Source organism: Rhinatrema bivittatum, chromosome 8 (genome assembly GCF_901001135.1).
Source record: "Rhinatrema bivittatum chromosome 8, aRhiBiv1.1, whole genome shotgun sequence".
NCBI classification, from domain to species: Eukaryota; Metazoa; Chordata; class Amphibia; order Gymnophiona; family Rhinatrematidae; genus Rhinatrema; species Rhinatrema bivittatum.
In genome coordinates, this window is record NC_042622.1 from 23498246 (window position 1) to 23519260 (window position 21015).

The window sequence follows — 21015 nt, forward strand, 5'->3', positions numbered from 1 at the left end:
GGGGCCCCCGAAAAAAAAATCCCGAACCGTGGGAAAAACGAAATTCCCGTGGGGGGGGGGGGCCCCGAAACGAAGCCCAACACAAAATTTTTACACGAAGCAGATCTCTGCCATGTAGGTCCTTTATTACCACCTATAAATTAGTGAAAAGGTTTTTCCAAAATTTAATGAACATTGATCACTTGTAGCTGTGCAGGTGCAAAATTATGCTAAATTCTATTTCATTAAAAAAAAAATTTTTAAAACAAAATCTGCACATACGACGAGAATGCACATTTTTGACTTTTCATTGCTTGGTAACGATGCTTATTATAGGGAATGCAGTAATTGTTTTTGCAACAAAACAGTTATCTTGCTTCAGTGAGTACAGCCCCCTCCATATCTTCTTGTTTTCCAGAACGTTTTGGGCTTCTCCCTCTCTGGGGGAAGTGATGGACAGGGCGGTCGCTTTTTTCTACGTAGTGCTGGACATCTTTTGAGCAGAGAAATGTTCATTATGGCAAATTCTGTCTGGTCACCAGCTGGGCTGAGAAAGGGGAGCCCACCTACAAATACTCTCACCACCCCAGACTTTTTTTAAGAACCTGAATTTGGATCTGGCCTCAGCAGGTTCTAGCCATGGCAGGAAATTCATTGGGCAATAAATTACCTAATCTAGCATGAAATATACCGTATTTCTCGTTTATACTTATTTTTTCCAGATATGTGCCAACACCGAAAGATATACAACTATACCAGTCCTTGCATGGTTCTCCTTCAGAGCTACATATTGTTGACCAATTTATGTTTGAGGTAAGAAAACATACTGCAGCTACGCAGGTACCTACTATTAGTGGTAGTAGCAATTGTAGAAGTAGATAAGAATACATTTTATCATGAAGATAATATTTTGAAAAAAAAAAAAAAATCTATCCAACAACTTTCCAAACATGCAGAAGGTGTTGCTAGCATGAGGACCTCCTGGCTCGTCACTTCAGATTTGGCAGGTTTGAATGCAAGTATTCAGTGTAGCAATATCTTGTACAGCTACTTTTCTGTCTGGCCCAGCAGCTTTCTTCTGCACCTTTCTGTTTGCAGCTCAATTGGATGCGGGCTGTGGCCCATAAGTCTTCATTTGGAACAGGGGCGGATTGTGGGAAAATAGTGGCCCGGGGGATTTTTCTCCATATTGGCCCAAGGGTACCCAATTACATATACAATATAATTTACATATATAATTTACATATATATGTACACACCACTATATTTCGGCATGGTCCTCCCATATCAACACAGTACTATTTGCCAAAACTCAAAGAATAACAACCCCACCTATGAAAAAGAATACCACAAATATTACACCAGAATCTAAAATATCAATACACCTCCTATCAGGAAAACAGAACAGGCCAAGCTACTACACATCCCTACAGAGAAACCACATGCTAAAAGAGTGCTTCATCTCAGTCTTTGCATGCAGAACACAAACTCTCACCAAATACAGAATAAAGCCACATAAAGTATAAATAGAAATGTGCAGACAAAAACTAAACTGTAAAACGTATCACGCCAGACTCTATACAGTGCAACAATGGAAAAACAAAAATGTCACCATTCATGATTCATGATTTATGATTCATGATTTATAAATCATGAATCATGAATCATAATTATAAAATCATACTAATAAAATAATGTCAAAACTGCTGATGAATAGAATATCCAATAATTAAAGATTCAAGCAAATTTTGAAACCTTTATCAAACACCAATAAAATATTTCAAGCAGCAGACACATCACATACTACCCAATAATTAAAATGGTAGTCAATCAACAAAAATGAACTTAAAAAGCCACCTTTACTTACCCTCTACAGCAGTTCTCCTACTCCTTTCCCTTGCAGGCCACACCAGAAGCAGCAGTAGCTGCTGAAGCTGTCCTCACGGTCCTCTTCCTTAGGGACCACAACCAGTCTCTTCTTTCTCTCTCTCACACATACACCCCAGTCATAGCCTCAAGACCAGTTTTGTCTCTTACACACCAATCATCTCCCCAACCAGTCTCTCTCTCTCTCTCTCACACACACACACACACACACACACACACACACACACACACACACACACACAAATATACCAGTCATGTCCCTGATCAGTCTCACACATACACACGTCACCTCTCTGACCAGTCTCTCTCAATCACACAATGCTCTCGCTCCCTCTTACACACAGGATTTCAATCTCATACATGCTCTCTCTATTTCACTTACACACAAGCTCTCAATCACACCCATGTTCTATCTCACTTACAAACAGGCTCAATCACATACATGCTCTCTCTGTTACAGCCACAAGCCAGCCAAAATCATGCTCCATCTCTCTCTCGCACACACACATTGACTCACGCAAGCACCCTCCCTGGCTCACATATACACCACACACATACAGAAGCACCCTCCCTGCCTCACACACAGAAGCACATTCCCTGTCTCACACAGAAGCACCATTCCTTTCCCACGTAAACACAAACACACACAGAAGCACCATTTCTTTCTCACATACACACAAACACACACACACACACACACAAGCACCATTCCGTTCTCACATACACACACACACACAGAAGCACCATTCCTTTCTCACATACACACACACACACAGAAGCACCATTCCTTTCTCACACACACACACACACACACACACACACACACACAGAAGAACCATTCCTTTCTCACACACACACACACACACACACACACACACAGAAGAACCATTCCTTTCTCACACACACACACACACACACACACAGAACCATTCCTTTCTCTCTCTCTCACACACACACACACACACACACACAGAAGCACCATTCCTTTTTCACATACACACACACACACACACACACACACAGAAGAACCATTCCTTTCTCACACACACACATACACACACACACACACACACAGAAGCACCATTCCTTTTTCACATACACACACACACACACACACACACACAGAAGCACCATTTCTTTCACACACACACACACACACACACACAGAAGCACCATTTCTTTCACACACACACACACACACACACACACACACAGAAGCACCATTTCTTTCACACACACACACACACACACACACACACACAGAAGCACCATTTCTTTCACACACACACACACACACACACACACACACAGAAGCACCATTCCTTTCTCACATACACACACACACACACACACACACAGAAGAACCATTCCTTTCTCACATACACACACACACATACACAGAAGAACCATTCCTTTCTCACATACACACACACACACACACATACACAGAAGAACCATTCCTTTCTCACATACACACACACATACACAGAAGCACCATTCCTTTCACACATACACACACACACACACATACACAGAAGAACCATTCCTTTCTCACATACACACACACACACATACACAGAAGAACCATTCCTTTCTCTCTCACACACACACACACACACATACACAGAAGAACCATTCCTTTCTCACATACACACACACACATACACAGAAGAACCATTCCTTTCTCACACACACACACACACACAGAAGAACCATTCCTTTCTCACACACACACACACACACACACACACACACACACACAAACAGAAGAACCATTCCTTTCTCACATACACACACACACATACACAGAAGAACCATTCCTTTCTCACACACACACACACACACAAGCACCATTCCTTTCTCACACACACACACACACACAAGCACCATTCCTTTCTCACACACACACACACACACACAAGCACCATTCCTTTCTCACACACACACACACACACACAGAAGCACCCTTCTGATCTAAGGCCCCCAGCTGAACAGCTGGTCTCTGGCGGCGGTTAGCAGCACCGGTGTTCACTTCTTCGGCCCCCGCCGGCCTTGATTTTAATTTCTTTGGCCCCCGCCGGCATGGCAGAGGCCGAAGAAAAGAAGATGGGTGCCTCCCAGCCAGCTCCCACCAGAGACCAAGCTGGCGGGGGCCGAAAAAATGAAGATGGGCACTTCCCAGCCAGCCCCCACTTGAGGCTGGCTAGGAGGCGCCCATCTTCTTTTCTTCGGCCTCCGCCGGCCTCGATTTTAATTTCTTCGGCCCCCGCCGGCTTGGTCTTTGGCGGGGGGTTGACTGGGAGGCACTGAGGCTGGGCTGAGGAAGAGCCACGTGGTCGAGACCACGTGACCAGCTAGACCGGCCCACCGGGGGAAGCCTGATCCCCCGATAGGCCAATGCGCCCCTGATTTGGAATTATCCAGGCATTTTCCTGATTTTTATGACTCCTGCATCCCGTGTGGTGCAGCCATCACCATGTCAGTCATAACACAGTAACATAATGCAGCGGATATGAGCAGAAAAAATACTGGCTGGCCCATCCAGTCTACACACCTGAAAAAAAAAAAAGGCAATTGTCACTTTGCTTTGCCACCTTAGCTATCCTTTCTTCCTCTTCCTTCTGAACCTGGGCACCCTCCTGAATCTAGTGCACCTATTCCCTGAGTATAGTGAGTGAGTGTTGTTTGATGGCTGGAGCTCCTGCCTCCTGTCCTCAGGAGGGCTGTGAGCACTGCCTCTGCTGCATTCCCCACTCTTGGCTGGCCCAAGGTGCAGAGGCTGCACTTCAGAAACAAATCCAGCTCTCTCCCATGGCGGTGGGCAGTGCTGTTGCAGAAACATTTATATTATTGATTTATGTTTCCCTTTTCAGGCACTATAGATATTTCCCTGTCCCCAGAGGACTCACAAGCTAAGGCCTGGATATATCAAAATGCGATAAGCATCGCATGTGATAGCAAAAGGGGTGTGTTTTATGCTAATATACAGTTTATATCGCAATTTGTGCTAATTACCTATGTGAAGAGCTAAGTTAGCACAACTTGTGATAACATTTTCAGACTTTGCGATAAGTGCCAGACCTGTTGTATTTCCTGCATTCAACCACTGGGGGACCATTGTTGAGAGAGAGAGAGAGAGATAAGCCCTTAACACATGCGAAAACGCCTTAGCGCATTTTGATAAATGAGTGGGTAAGTTTGTACCTGAGTCAACAGAGGATGAAGTGACTTGCTCAATGGGGATTTGAACCCTGCTTTCTGTTGTTTGCAGTCTGCTGCTCTGAGCACTAGGCTACTCCCCCGGGCCAGTCACATGCATGTGATTTCTAGTTTTCTACAAAGCTATTTATTTTTCTCCTCATTGGCTTGCTGCCTGTTTTTGTGTCCTCCTAAATGTAGATGTGCAAGATTCCTCACTTAAACAGAAGACTGGATATTTTACTTGCAATCCGAGAACTTCCGAAATGTATGAAAGATCTCCAGCCTGTAAGTAATGCGATTGCTTTCTTAATACATAACTCAAATCAAGTAATTATAGAAGGAACAATACACACCTAGCCGTTATAGCACTGTAATTTATCAAGACATTCTGGTGCCATTTTTTCTTATCTGCCATCATGTTTCCATGTTTCACAACAGGAAAATTAAAAATCATTTGTTGTCAGAGTCCACAAAATAAATTACTGCATTGTAAAACACCATTTTGGTACAATTGATTTGTCACTTTATAATGACAGGATGAATTCGTAGCATGCCTACAAAATTTAATTACTGTATGATAATAATATTGGAGACAACATTAATTCTCAATAACAAGATCATTACAACTTAATATCAGCATTCAGTGACTGACTTTACATGTAAAATATTGACCATTGACATACATGGTAGACAGTTCCTCAGGTTTAACATGCTGTGCAATTTAATACTTAACTATTCAAATGCCAGAGAGGTTTAAGAAAGATGAACAAAATGTACATTCAGTGACAGTACTAGATTTTAAAAGATCTGGGACTGTAGTACGCTATGTAATGGCTTAGCGTGTTAAGTTACATTAAGTGGAAGCCCGATGTTTTATTTTCATAGTTTTGCTTGCACTAAATCAATTTATATAGTGCAACAATTTTGTAAGAAGATATTTTGCTGATAGCAAGCAGCACCCGACACCATTGTACAAGGTGTCGCGTGCTGGCAGAAGCATTAGCACACTGCTAAGTGGCTCAGTGTGCGCCATTCTACACTGACATGATGTCACCGTCATTTCGGGAAGCCAGCACCACTCGGACTGGTCTGGGGGCACAGGTCTCTGGTCTAACCTTCTCCAAAGCAGGACTTCCTGCAAACTACTCCTCATCACGGTTCCCGAGTGGCCTTGAAAGTGAGTCTTCAGTGCAGATTTCACTGTCTTTTACCATTCCCGAATGTGTTTTGGGGAAGATAAGAACATAAGAACATGCCATGCTGGGTCAGACCAAGGGTCCATCGAGCCCAGCATCCTGTTTCCAACAGTGGCCAATCCAGGCCATAAGAACCTGGCAAGTAAACCAGTGGTAGAAGAATCCAAAGCTTAGATGGGCTCCAGCCAGTGTGCGACAGTTTCAGTGAGAGAGAGAGAGATTTTTTTCACTCACAGTTACAGTTTTTTGAACCATTTAAACTCATGCACTTTGTACAAATTCCTGTCACAGCTAATAAAGAGGAAAATCAACGCATGCAGACAGCTGCTATCCAGTCAGAGATTTGTGCCCGTACTGGAATATATCTTGGCGATTGGCAATTATTTAAATGAGAACGCTGGGAAGGAGATGGCAAAAGGGTTTCACTTATCATCTCTGGCAAAAGTAAGTGAACAGGTGACTGTATTTTCAAATTATGCTATAACGGAGAAAGATCATTCCTTGAGCTATATTTTTCTTGAATGGCCATAGTGCAGTTGGAAGTGGAACCCTATCCCATTAAAGGGGAAATGATCTCGTCGTTTACCAAAACGGGTCTATTTCTCATCTAAACAGTTCCTTCTAGCCAAATGCATTTCAAAGGGAAGTTATTTCCCCTTAATAATGTACATTTTACAATCCCTCCCTCCCTCTGGGTCACTTTTAAACGCAGGCATTTGCGAAATTTGCAAAAGATGCCAGATCTTTCACTCGCCAGGAAACTGAACAAAATCTTCACCACAAAGAAGGAATGAAATCAATCCTGGCCAGTGGCGGGCAGCAGCTCTCTTCCTTCCTGACACTGAATGGCAGGACAGACGCACCGTTGTTCATCAGTGCATCAGATTAGGAGGATGACTTTCAAAAAACTCTGCAAGGCCCCTATATATTCATGCGCAGATTATAGAATATATGTATGTCTATCCCCTAACACACACACACGCACGTGTATTTGGTTACATGCGAATATCTGCAATGTATATAAACATACGCTTGTGCATTTTATGTGTTAAAAAATATAGAACTTGCTCATGCAAAACCCTGATGTATACGAGTCAGTAGGTATGCTTTAAGACGAGCGCGCACAATTCAGATCACCAGTTTGCTAGTATTGCCACCAGTTTGCCCATTCCTTCTCCAGGCCATTGAGACCCTCCTAGTTATTCACTCTAAAAATCTACCAGTTCATCCAGAACTGCCACCCCACCAATAGCAGACACCAGACAAGTCTGATATCAATTGCACTAGATAATTTTCAGGTGTAAAATTGCCCAAATAGGGGTAGATTTTAAAAGAAGCGAGTGCGTGCGCACATGGACGCACAGATTTTTTAACGTGCGTGCGTGGCTACACGTATGTTATAAAATACGAGCGGTGTACGCATATGTGCAGGCAGCGCGTGCAAGGGGAGGGAAGAAAGAATGCAACTTCCGTACGGCGATGCATTCGGCCCGTCCCCAGTTCCCTCCCAGTCCATTCCAATTAAGGAGCGGACTGGGAGGGATATTTCCTACCCCCCTACCTAAACTTCCCTACCCTTCCCCTCTCCTCCCCACCCTCTTTAACATACCTTTTTTGTTTTTTGGTCCTTGTTTCTAAACTTACATCAGCTTCCCAGCTGAAGTTTGTTGCGCGCACCAGCAGCCGGCTGGCGTACGAGTCTTTGGGACATCGCTCAATAGCGCTGTTCCACCCCGCCCCCACCCTGCCCCTTCCCAACCCCCCGGCCCACCCCTTGGAAGAGGCCTGGCTCTTCTACGTGTAACAGGGGTTACGCGTGCAGCCGGGCTCCTTCTAAAATGCGCGCGATGCGTGCAAGGCCCGGCCATGCACATAACCCCCGGATTTTACGTGCGTGGGGGATTAAAAATCAGGCCAATAAATTGCCAAATGTATTTGCGAAAATCTCTTATAAAATAGCAACTTGCAGGTGTAGTCTTGGCCCTGCCAAGGAATGCCCCTAGATTGCCACATTTTTTGCACAGGTGAATGTGCACACAAAACTGAAAATATGCATGTACTTTTGATGTTTATAAAATAGCACGTAGGCGAGTACAAGCTACTTACGTGCATGAATGCTAATTTGACACACGGAACTCCTTTGAAAATTCACTGCTGAGGTTTTGGGCGGAAATGAGGAAGGAGGCTGCAGAAGGCTTATCAGTCATTTTGTTGGTTCCGTTTTCAAATTGTGTCCCTTCTGGTGCATGGATTATACTTCCTGTAACGTCTGGAGAGGGAAAGAAAGTAATGGGAAGAAATCCTGCAAACAAAGCGCTGTGCCAAAGCTGTTGTGGGGCTTTTGTCCAACTCTTCAATTTAGCATTTTTGGGCAAAAGTCCCACATTGCTTTCTGCAACAAATTTAGACTTGCAATACTAGATTATAGTTTCCTTTCCTCAAGTTGCAGAACTTTATGTACTCTTCATGGAATAAACCCTTTTTAGAAATCTGTTTAAGCAGTAAATGTGTCCTATGCATTTCACATCCCACTACTGACTATTCTCTGCTCTCTGTGGGAAAAGAGCTTTGAAAACCTGAGGTAAAAGTAAGATGAATAGAGCCCTTTCTTCTTAACATCTTGGCTCACTTTCCCCTTGAACAATAAACCAAGATCTAATTCATTTGTCTTCCCTTGGAAGACAGTATATATCTCGATCTAGATCTGTACATGTAGATATATCTGAAATAAGACTCACCCAATAAAACACAAAGCCATGCAGGGCTAATGCACTAATAGCATTAATGCCAACAAACGTGTTAATGTACATCTACGCGGTGCTATTTTCGACACTTTAGCATGTTAGTCTGCCTTAATGTTAGCCTGGGGTTAATATGGCCGAATGCACAAAAATCCATACAAAGCAGCTCCTTGATATTAAAACGGGTGACCGCAAATCATGTTAACTCATGCGATTTTGCTGTAAGCCACCCCGGCTAATGCAGAAAGTTAAATGGCAAGCTAATGTGCCTGCCCATACCCTGGCTCCGACTCTCCGTCTCTGCAACTTGATCTTCCACTCCCTGTGCGAATAAAGAGTGCTCCACCGAACTCCGATCCCACCCTCTCTACCCCATACCCACGCAGAAAAATAAAGGGCCCACTGTGGCCCAAACTAGCCTCCCACCCTCTGCCCTCCCTCTACCAGAGCCTCTAATATCCTTGCATTCACCTCCTCCCTCCCTCCCCCTGCCAGCTTGCCCCCCCTGATAAATTCTGGAGGGGGTCAAAATAGATCCTCACTCCTTCCTGCCCTCTTGCTCCAAAGCCGAAAATGGTGCCAGCTGACTGGAGGTCCTCCTTTGCCCTGCACGTGTGTGATATGGGGCAAAGGAGAACTTAAGGTTAGTTGGTGCCATTTCCAGCTGTGGAGCAGGAAGGAGTGGGGATCGCTCCTGGTTCTATGGGCCTTTATTGACCATTGGATTGGGGTAGGTAGGGATGGAGGAGACCTGGTGGCAGAATGGTGCTCGTGGTCTCATGCTCATCTCACTCGAAGCCTTGGCTGTGGTTGTGGGAGGGGGTTGTTCGGGTTGCAGTAAGCCATTTATTTGCATGCAGTAGGGGGGATCGGACGGCAGGCGGGATATTTATTCACCCGGTCTGAGTGGATTGGAGCCGAGCCTTAATGCCTGAGAGAAGCTTTTACTGGAGCGCAGCAATTGAAACGACGAGCCCCCTAAAGCAGAGAGAGAATTCCTCAAAACGTGATCTCATGTTGGGCACTTCATGGGAATACGCATTGAGAAGTTACGTACTTATGCAAGTTTTTATATGCAAGCAAAAATCAAATTTATAAAGAAGTGAACCATGATTATATTGGTCTATCTTGGAAGAAGCAGACTATTAAGCCGGGTTGCTAGTGTTATGATGTGCATATAGAAACATCCCTATTATTGGGTGCTGCAGAAATGCAATTGAAACATTGTGGATTGCTGTGTATATAGGACTTATCTGGTATATGGCATTCCATTGTGGGGCTCTTTTTCTGTACATCCTGGCATATTAACAGCCACTTATAATGCAGCTTAGTACATTGGACTTTAACTAGGGTTCTTTGTATCACCCGAAAGTAAGGGTCATGATCTCAGAACTAAGGGTGGAAATAAAGATTCACATTACTTTGAGCCTGCATGAATCTGATTAGCCTGTGCCTGGTCCATCAGTGCAAGGTCCATTTATTTATTTATTTACTTTTAAGACTTGTATTTACAGTTGAGTGATTTATTTATATCGCCAGTGGCAAAATCCGCAACACAGCTCGAATTTTTCTTTTCTGGCTGCTGGGATGCCTCATCTATCACACAGGCCGATACAGTACAGTGCGCATTTGGATGCGCGTTTTTGACGCGCTAGCTTTACCTCTTATTCAGTGAGGGGTAATAGCACATCCAAAATGTGCGTCCAAACCCCCGAACCTAATAGCGCCCGCAACATGCAAATGCATGTTGATGGCCCTATTAGGTATTCCTGCGCGATTCAATAAGTAAAATGTGCAGCCAAGCCGTACATTTTACTTTCAGAAATTAGCGCCTACCCAAAGGTCGGCGCTAATTTCTCCGGGTACCGGGAAAGTGCACAGAAAATCAGTAAAATCTGCTTTTCTGTGCACCCTGCGACTTAATATCATGGCGATATTAAGTCAGAGGTCCCGAAAGTTTAAAAAAGTTAAAAAAAAAAAAATATTTGAAATAGGCCTGCGGCTCGCGGGTTGAAAACCGGACGCTCAATTTTGCCGGCCTCCGGTTTCCGAACCCGTGGCTGCCAGCGGGCTCGAGAACCGACGCCGGCAAAATTGAGCGTCGGCTGTCAAACCCGCTGACAGCCGCTGCTCCTGTCTGAAAAGAGGCGCTAGGGACGCGCTAGTGTCCCTAGCACCTCTTTTTACCACCTGGCCTAATTTAAATAAATTTATTTACTGTATCGTGCGCACAGGAGAATGGCCTGTGCGTGTGCCGGGAGAGCGGGCGTTTGCCCGCTCTCCCGCATCGGCCCGAAGGTGAGAAATGTCAACAACAATAACAACAACAAAATCCCTCTCTGCTAGAGAGCCTCTTCCCAGTTTCTTCTCCAGCACCCCCCCCCCCCCCCCCCCCGACTGTCGGTTCAACACCACGGAAACGTGGCGATAGTAAATGTGGAGATCACGAGACACTGAGCGGGCCTGGAGGTGCTCAGGCGATGGCTAATGCCAGAAAGACTAGCCAGCCAATTACATTTTTAAAAAAGTAAACAGAATTTTTTTTTTTGTTTAAATAGGAACTTGGAACCTGCATCTAAGACTATCGAGGGCATAGCTTGAAAGGAATCTTTAAAAAAAAAAAACCCAAACAAACCCCAGATGAGATGCAGGTTCCCAGTCCTCTGTCCTGTTTCCTATCTGCCCAGACGGTCCTGACCAGGGCCCCCCCCCCCCTGCTCTGCGGATCCTTAGGTAAATCCGTCCGCCCTCCCTCTTATCTCTGCAGCTGGCTGACTTGCGGGGGAAGGAGAGGGCATTCACCTTGCTGCACGCCCTTGTGGAGCAGATCCTCTTACACCAGCCCGATTTGGCCAGCTTTCCTGAAGAGTTGACAGAATTTGAAGCGGTTCCTGGCGGTAAGTGGATGAAGAAAACTCCTGAGCGGCACAAAACCCTGACGTGGGGGGCACGACTTTTATTCCAACAACTTTTTTTTTTTTTTTTTGCATTCCAGCTTCTGTCAAGGGTCTGGATGCTGAAGTGGACGGTATGTAAATGCAGCTCTGCGGGAAGACGTTCAGTGCCGTGCAGGTTGTTTATTCATTTCTATTTTGTAATGGGCGAGGAAGAGGTCATTCTAGGGGGGCAATGCGGCTGGTTACTATAACAATATATTGTTGTACGGAATATGGACTGCGAAATTACATCTTTATTGTCCAAGTAACATGAAAACATGTGGGTGAGTTTTTTAAAAACCCGGCGCGCGCCCAATCCGGGAGAAACGCGCACGAGTTGGGGGTCGGCGTGCGCCAAACAGATATTGAAAGCCGCCCGGGTACGCGCATAGGTCCCACCACGCACACAAATGAGAAGCTCCAAACAAGGGGCGGGGCATGGGCTTTCCTGGATTTCACATCGAAAAACTTACGGGCACAGGCGCGCGCCGGGCTCCCCTGCCGCGAAACTTTACTTCTGCTGTGGAGGACGTGCGAGTTATAAAATAAAGATAAACAGGTCAGAGCTAACGGGGGAGAAGGGAGGCTATTAAACTGGGGGGGCGGGTTGGGAAGTCCTATCCCTTACCTGGGCGAACTGGGAACAAACTGGGAAAACTGGTAATGGCGCCGGCACGCGTGTCTATTAAAATCCCTCCACTTACGCGGTAGAAGTGGCATTTGCGCACGCGTGCGTGCGTTCGGGATATTTTATAACACGCGCGCATCCCTGGGCGTGGGCTGATGAAGGCGCACTCCTGTGCACCAGCACAGGTCATTCACTGTATCTCTATCTCGATACCTAAATTGCCTGCTGAGGGTAGAAACAGTGTTGATGACCTCCGGGGTACGAAATGTCCTGTTAAAACCATGAAGGGTTTTGCCTCAGCTTCTCAACTTCTCCCTGCGAGCCTTGTCTGTAAGGAAACAAACCTCTCTCTTCATCTCTTATTACTTAAAACATTTTGTTTTTGTTTCCACTCCTAAAAAAAAAAACCCCCAGCAGGTAAGCTCTGTAAGCCCAGGTCCACCTACCCTGCCGGGTTTCCTTCCTTTTGCAGTGCCAGAGACCCCCAGGGGATCTCCGGCCAGCCCCTCGTACCCTCACACCCGGGGGGCTGTCTTGAATTTTGCCTCCAGCGGCTCCTTCAGGGGCTGCTCCTGCGAGGTTACGGAGATGCCTGCGGCTTTTTCTATCCTGCGTGAAAAGCATGGCGCTTGACGTGCTTCAGGGACCACCAGCACAAAGCGGTAATGAAATCTCTAACAGTGCCTGCCAGTGCTTACACGTCAGCCGTGCACTATAAGGGTGCTTTTCACGTAAAACGTTTGCCGGAAAATTGCATCTCCCCACCCCCCTCCTTTCAGTATGGGTAGAAGTACATACTTTTATATTTGTGGGGGAGAGGAGGTGGGCTTAGGTCTGCAAGAAGAAAGTGGATGCAAAGAGGATGTCGTTTTGTAATTCCCCGATTCATATGCAGACTTTGCAAATGCTGAGTTTCTGTGGTATGCAAATGTATCTCATGCATATTCATTGTGGGTCTCCTGAAAACCCGACTGGCTGTAGGGTCCCCAGGACAGGTTTCGGGAAGCCCTGCGCTAGCCTGTGTGCATGGGCTGCTGGCACCCGTCTAACCACTGGGGGCCCACGCCAGCCTTCTTCCTGTTTGAGATGAATCGGGGGCCCCCCCCCTAGACTTGCCAGAGCCGCCCGCCCCCATAAGATGGCTGGGCGGCCCCCCAGCGATTACTCGGGAGCTGACGAATCGGAGGGAATATTGCTCCGTAGTCTGGACGGGAGCTTTACCAACGCTCTTTGTAATAAAAGAAAATTAATAAAAAAATCTCACGGGTGCTTATGGAATGGATTTCAGTCAGAGGATTTGTACAAATAAAATTTACGTTTGGGTTTCCTTTTTCAACCTTTCATATATCCGGTTCCTGAGATTATTAGGTTTCCTCAGCGCAGTGCTTCGCCAGATCATTACAGTTTGGCCTTAAAACTCACTCAAGACTCAAATTGTTTCCTTTCTCTTCCCTTCTTTTATTTATTTTTTTTCTCATTCCCTCCCTTTCTAACAGTTGCACAGGTTGGCTCTGGCCAATCCCTGTTATCTGCTTCTTTCTTTTTTTTTTAAACATTCAGTCTTTTTTTATTTTCCTCACCTGTGTTCACATTGTAAGAAAACCCTAGGAGACAGCTTTTTTTTTTTGTTCTCCCCACTCCTCCCCCGTATTTTGCTTTGAACCTCTCCGTTTTGTGAGTTGCTGCCGGCCATGTGCTCCATAGCGGAGTCTTTTCATGAGGAATTTCAATGAGAACATTCCTGCTTGCATGTAGCTGGGTTCTCGTCAAGCCATTCAAACCCATTCACATTCAGCACGTACAGCCCTATTCAGCAGCGTTAGATGCAGCGGCACCTGTCTAATTCCAAACACAAAACCCAGTATTCAAGAGACAACCCTCATGCACAGTTTAGTTCAGGGACGGGAATGTTAGACGCACACAGTTTTGAGTTCCAAAATACTTTTCTTGGTTCCAAATCATGTCTTCTTTTACTAGGCTAGGGTTAAATAAAGATGATTTAGGACTATTTTAGAAAATGCAGAGCCAGGCTTAATTGCTTTATTTGTTGCTGGTTTTCTTTTCATGTTTGTCGTCGTTAGTTTTGGGGAAAGAACTGGAAAACATTGTTCAGTACAAAAAACAGGCCAGACCCAAGAATTATAAGACTGCAACCCAAGAAACACATTTCTACAAAGACTTAAAGGTAACCATTGTTAGCAAAATGCTTTTTCTTTTTTCAGCGTTTGAGGGCCATAATGTGTTTCTGCTTATGTTTGACATAAGAACAGAGAATATGATGGCAGATGAGGACCGTATAGTCCATCCGGTCTGCCCATTTTTATTTGTGGTGCATAGACCCCCAGTTGATTTCTGGCTTCACACCAAGGATCCTCTGAACTTGTCTCCAGGCTTTTTTTGAATTCTGTCACTGTTTCTGTCTCTGCAACCTCCCCCAGGAGGCCATGCCATGCATCCACCACCCTTTCCATGAAGAAACATTTCCCACTGTTCTTGGAGTCCATATTCAAAAGCATTTAGCCAGATAATTCAGAAGTTAATTAGCCAGCTAAATGAAGATTTGAGCACTTATCGTCTAAATTCTAGCCAGCTAGCACGTTAAGCTGGCTAGAATTTAACCAGCTAAGGCCTAGATTCATCATCTTGCTATAAAATCGTGAAAAAAGGGGCATGGTTAGGGTAATTTTCCAGGTACTGCATAGATATTTTAGCACAATCTGTGTGATATTGAGAGAGGAGGTAGAGAAAGAGAGAGAGAGTGAGAAAGACGCATATACGTAAACTATTTATACCACTGTAAGAGGGGCAACTAGTAACTCGGGGTGAGGTTTTAATGGTGGCCTAGGTTTTGGGGGGCAGTTTTACATGCACATAGGAAGGAACAGCACAGTAGACATCAGTGAAGATTTGATGTGATGAAAGTTTAACAAAGATGAGATTTGTGCATTGTACTCTCAAACTAGACTGATAGCAGCTAGGTTGAGAGTGCATCAAGCTAGGTCGAGAATTCATGGTACAGATCTCATCTTTGTGTACCTTTCATCACTCCAAATCACATAAAATCTTCACTGATGTGTACTGTGCTGTTCATACCTCTGATGGGCATGTAAAACTGCCCCTCAAAACCTAGCCCACCACCAAAACCTCACCCCGAATTCAGAATGGCCCTTCTTACAGTGGTATAAAACATTGCCTAATAGGTATGGCTCCCCAGAGGTTCTCTCGCTCTCTCTCGTAGGATTTGTGATATTTATTGTAAATCCCATGAAACGCCAGGAAAAAAGGTGTAGATAAACTCTTCCCATTTGATTAAATTTGTATACGCATCTCGCGATGCATTATTTATCGCATGCGTTATTGTGGGCATCAGGCTAACTCTGGTAGTCGGCTGTATTCAATAATGTGGCTGCACTATTGAATATACCTCCAAAGATAGTGGATATGTTTATCCAGATTACTTTGCTATCTGGTTAGTGACTGAATATGGATCTCCTTGAGTCTACCATCCCGTAGCCTTGTGCCACAACCTCTTGTCTTAGAGCATTCTTTGCTCTAATAAAGGTTTGCTTCTGGTGCAATATCAATAGCTTTGAAGTACTTATTCCACCCTCTTCTGCTCTCCTTCTGATGCTATTCTGCAGTACATGTTCTGGAATAATAAAGAATAAGCCAGCACGCGACTGTTTGTTGTGTTTCAGAATGCAATTCAGATGTATGAAACAGACTATGCCGAGCTATCAAAAAACAGTAGTGACATGAAGAAGCTCTACGGTGAAGTACTGGTGAGTCATTTAATTAAGGACACCTAAGTTCACAATAAAGAAAACGAGTAAGATTGTTCAGGCAAAGCTTCTCTTGTGGACCTGGTTTATGAGTTGTGCCTGCCGTCTGCTACCAAGCGAAGGCCTAGATTCAGTTCTTAATCTCATATCCTACGCCTAGGGAGCGGGAGAGGAGGCCGGTGCTGAGACGGATGAGCAGGAAGCCCTGGGAGAGAAAAGGAATCAAGGAGATTTCTTTCCTGTCCCAGGCATCCGCGTTAGCAACAGGGCGCGGCTCGGTTTGTGGTCCGGCGCTCCTCCAGGTCCAATCTTATGGAGTCTGAAAAGAGCAGGTGAAGGAGTGAGGGAAGAGGGACTAGGTAATCTAAAAACAGCATCGCAAAGCTGTCCAGAAGTCTGTCCAGAAGTCTGCCAGTATGAGAAGCTTTACCATACTCCTGAAAATCAACTTTGTGATGCAGTGTGATGACATTTTTTGATTTTACACAGAAGATACTGCAGGAGACGCTTTTTTTTTTAAACTTTAGATAAACTGTTCCGAAGTATTTTTAGAGTCACCTAGAAAACTGCTTTTTTGTTTTTTCTTGCAGATAAGTATGAGGGATATGGACAGGAAAACCTTTTGATTTGTTTCAGTTTCTTTTTGTTCGTTTTATAAATCCATTTTTTTGTCTTGTTTGATGTTTATTTTGTGTCTTTTCATTTAATTGAAATTAAATTAAAAATAGGAATAAAAAAGAAAGAATGGGGCCAGGTTCTCCCCCTTCCCTAACTACATAAAAACCCCAGTGCCGCTACAATAAAACATTTAAACCCCCCCCCCCCCCCGGGGGCCTTCCCATTCCCCTACCCTCCCCATACCCATCTGTGGGGGTTGAATAAATCAGAATGAGGCAGGCATGATCTCCAATCACCCCTGCCCCATCAAGTCCCATTACCAAAATGGTGCCTGCCAGCTCTGAGGTCAGAACCTTTTTGTTTTATGGCCATACAATAAAATGGTGCTAACCTCTGGACAACTGGCATCATTTGGACAATGGGAACTGAGCGAGAATGACTGATTGGAGATTGCTTCTGCCCTATTTTGATTTATTCCATGGGGTAAAATGGGCATAGGGAGGCTAGGGGGGATGGGGTGGTTTAATACTTTTTTTGCAGTGACACTGGGTGAGTTGGGTTGAGATGGTGGCAGCGGTGGCATAGGATACATTTCAAAAGAAAAGGAAAAACTCAAGAAGTTTCATTGGATTTTACTTTTCATTTCACTTTGAAACGACACTAAACAAAATGAGTTGTTTCATGCATTTTTCATGCTTCAAAATGAATACGCACCCTTAATAAGTAGTGCAGTACAATACTTCACTTACTGGAGAACCAGTCCATAGTATGCCTATATGATCTGAATAATATTTATTACTGAATAGGCCTAATAAGGGAAAAGATAAACATATTATTTGAAGAATAGTTACAATAATATGTGTAAAATTACAGTACTAGTATTGTGTGAGTAAGAAGCAAAATCTGCTAGCATTTTTAGCACCTTTCCACACATGGTGGATAAGCACTTATATGGTGATCCAAGCCATCCGTTCAGAGCCACAATAACTTTTGTCTGCATGGAAGGAACAGAGTTAAATTTGGGATGAAGGACAACAATTGGCCTGGAGGTTGAGGTCCATGTTCCATGGATTCAACTTTGAAACAAACTGTAAAATTCATTCCTGGACTGGATTTTCACTTCCTTTCTGGTATTTTACTAACAATAACATCTAAAGTGAAGCAAGAAGAAACTGTGTGTGCAATTTCATTTTTTTTATTTTTTTTTTTGCTGCGAGATGTCAAGAGCTTGACATTAATTAGTGTTTTATTTCCCACAGCTAAGGTTTGGGGAAGCCCAAGACCAAGATTCACAAGAACTGTTTGGATGGATTGCCGCATTTATCAGAGACTTCAGAAAGATCCATGCAAAGATATAGGCTAGCAGTGCAACCCGGAGAGACGGATTAGAATCCGTGCTGTTAGCTTGCGATGATACTGTGTGTGAATGCTATATGCAATATAAACAAATAACCGGGTTGCCAATGTATGCAAATTTATCTCATGCATATTCATTGTGGATATCCTAAAAATCCAACTGCACAGTTTCTCTTCATTTCCCAAATGGAAGAGGTTTGGGAAGCGAAAGAAAACTATGCAGCTTGAATGGGCCAACTGGTGTTTATCTGCTTACATCTACTGGGTTCCCATGCATTATATAGTTGCAGCTTTAATTATTAGAGATGTGCATTCATTTATCACGAATTAGGCAATTTCAACGAACATATACGTGTGTAAGTAGCCTGTGCTTGTGCTATCGCTATTTGATAAAAGGGAAAAGTATTGCATGCTTTATGTTTCGCGTGCACATATCTGCAAGTACAAAAGGGGTGGACTGAGGTTCGGGGGAGGGGCAGGCAGTTACATGCATAACTTGCTATTTTAAAAGACATGCGGGTGTATTTGTCGACTTACTCGTGTTATTTTACACCTGCTAATTATCTTGCATAATTGATATCAGACTTATTTATTGTGTATTGTTGGCTGGGTAGGGGGTCCGGGAGAACTGGGGGGGGGGAGTTCAGGCTGAAGAACCAGGAGGGTCTCGATGACCCGGAGAAGGACTGGGCGAACTGGTGGACTAATTGGTAAACTGGTTAATTTCAATTATGTGTGCATGTTTTAAAATATACCGACTTATGCGCATAAATCGCAGATTTCACGCAAATTCTACTTTATTTTTGCACCTGAAAATATACGCGCAAATATTTTTAAAATAGGTAGAAACTGTAGACACGTTCAATGGATTGAAATACTCGCTTTCAGTGCATTGCACGTATTTGTGCAGAAGGGGGTAGATTTTCAAACCCCAGCGCGCGTAAATCCCGGGGTTTATGCGCGTGGCCGGCCTTACGCACGCGGGGCCGATTTTCAAACAGCCCAGCCACGTGCGTAAACCCTGAGATGAGTGTAAGTCCCAGGGCTTGAAAAAGGGGTGGTCCAGGGGGCGGGGTGTTTCGGGGCAGGGCTAGAGGCGCCTGGCACAGCGGCCATTTGCTGCTGTGCCAGTGAGCGCAACTTGCTCCTGCTCCGAGGCAGGAGCAAAATGTGAGTTAAAGAAATGGGGAGAGCTAGGATAGGGAATGGGGGAGGGTAGGATAGGGGAAGGAGAAGGGAGGTTAGGCTAGGGGGTTGGGAAGTTCCCTCCTAGTCCGCTCCTTAATTGGAGCAGACCAGGAGGGAACTGGGGAAGGCTCCTATGTGTTGCTGCACATAATTGCAATAGTAGCTCCCCTGCTGCGCGCGCCGACCTGGCATTTTATAACATGCACGCACAAGGGGTGAGATATTCTGCTACCATATAATTTATCTGTAGTGATCTGTTTTCCTAATAGGAAGTGTATTGGTGTTCTAGGGCCTGGTGTAATATGTGCAGTGTTACCTTCTCATAGATAAGGTTGTTACTGTTTGAGTGCTGGCAGTTAGGATTGTTTTGGTATGGTAATTCTGTTTATTCATGGCTTTCTGAGGGCCAAGCTCACACCCAGCACACATTACAAAAAATGCAATTCCATAGGAGTTCCAAGTGTCTTTTATGCAGGATTTTCTGGTTGGCACCACAGCAGTGCATGTAAATATAATATGCATGTTGTAAGTGATAGTTTGCCTCAGCAGACTGTACTTTTAAATGTCCTTTTTTTCATGTAAAATCTTCTATAAATGCATAATTAAATTTGTGTGCGTGTGCAAGGCTTAGGATACCTAATATCCTTCCCTTGACCATAGGTTCTATTTAGGCAGGGGGTGGGGGTGGGGGGTGTCAGTTTTTAAAACCATAGATTGCTGGAGGGAGCTGGGCTTTTTTTGATGGGCACGGGACAGAGACTGAATGATGCGGGGAGGGGGGAGGGGGGCAACACGGTAATTGTTCGCACAGGGCAGCAAAAAAGCTGGCACCGACCCTGGGCAGGGTGAGCCTACTCTTCCCACCAAGTTGACTATTGACTACAAACAACTGAGCTGGATCACCTTGCTCCTTTACAGATCGAATCGGTGACTCCTGGAAAAAACATTTTACTAGCAATCCAGGCTCGAATTTTGAAACCATGTTTGGATGTTGGGAGCGAGGCTTTCATGGCCAGTTAGCCCATTCTTTCTTAGCCTGTAGAAGGGGGTTGACTTTTACTGTCAGCTTTCATATGGAGCTGGTATCTTGTGTGTTACAGACATCGATCTGGAGAGCTGATTGACTGGATGAGGGCATGACACCACTCCACAAATAATTTAGATGAATTCCTTTGATGTTGATGTTGAAAGTATAAAATTCCTTTTTCAGTATTTGCTAGTTACAAGTTGCTGTATGCTGAAGCCATTATCAACCACTTATAAAGTAATTTTCCTGAATTCTCAGTGTCTGCCTGAATTCCTTTTGGAAAAGGGGGTGGGTGGAGGGGTGCAGAGTTTGGATAGGGTAAGGACAGTGCCAATGTAGCATCTGTCTGAGTGGTGATAATTAGGGACATGCATGGAAAAAAATGTTTTGTTTTGTTTTGTTTTTCATTTTGTTTTCTTTTCAGATTCAGGTTTTGGTTTGTTTAATGTTCATTTCAACTTGTTTCATTGGCTGAA

The 21015-nt window shown here is 44.5% G+C and overlaps 1 protein-coding gene across 1 annotated transcript in view; it reads left to right on the forward strand.

The window, feature by feature from the left end:
• The window catches only part of LOC115097993 (disheveled-associated activator of morphogenesis 2-like), a 108126-nt gene extending 89184 nt beyond the window's left edge, over positions 1–18942 (forward strand). The window contains exons 10-17 of the mRNA XM_029614228.1: positions 702–792; positions 5266–5352; positions 6555–6707; positions 11772–11901; positions 12000–12032; positions 14650–14753; positions 16267–16350; positions 18228–18942. Coding sequence (XP_029470088.1) covers positions 702–792; positions 5266–5352; positions 6555–6707; positions 11772–11901; positions 12000–12032; positions 14650–14753; positions 16267–16350; positions 18228–18326 — 781 coding nt within the window. The 3' untranslated portion in view covers positions 18327–18942. The remainder of the gene's footprint in view (positions 1–701; positions 793–5265; positions 5353–6554; positions 6708–11771; positions 11902–11999; positions 12033–14649; positions 14754–16266; positions 16351–18227) is intronic.
• The last annotated feature ends 2073 nt before the right edge of the window (positions 18943–21015 follow it).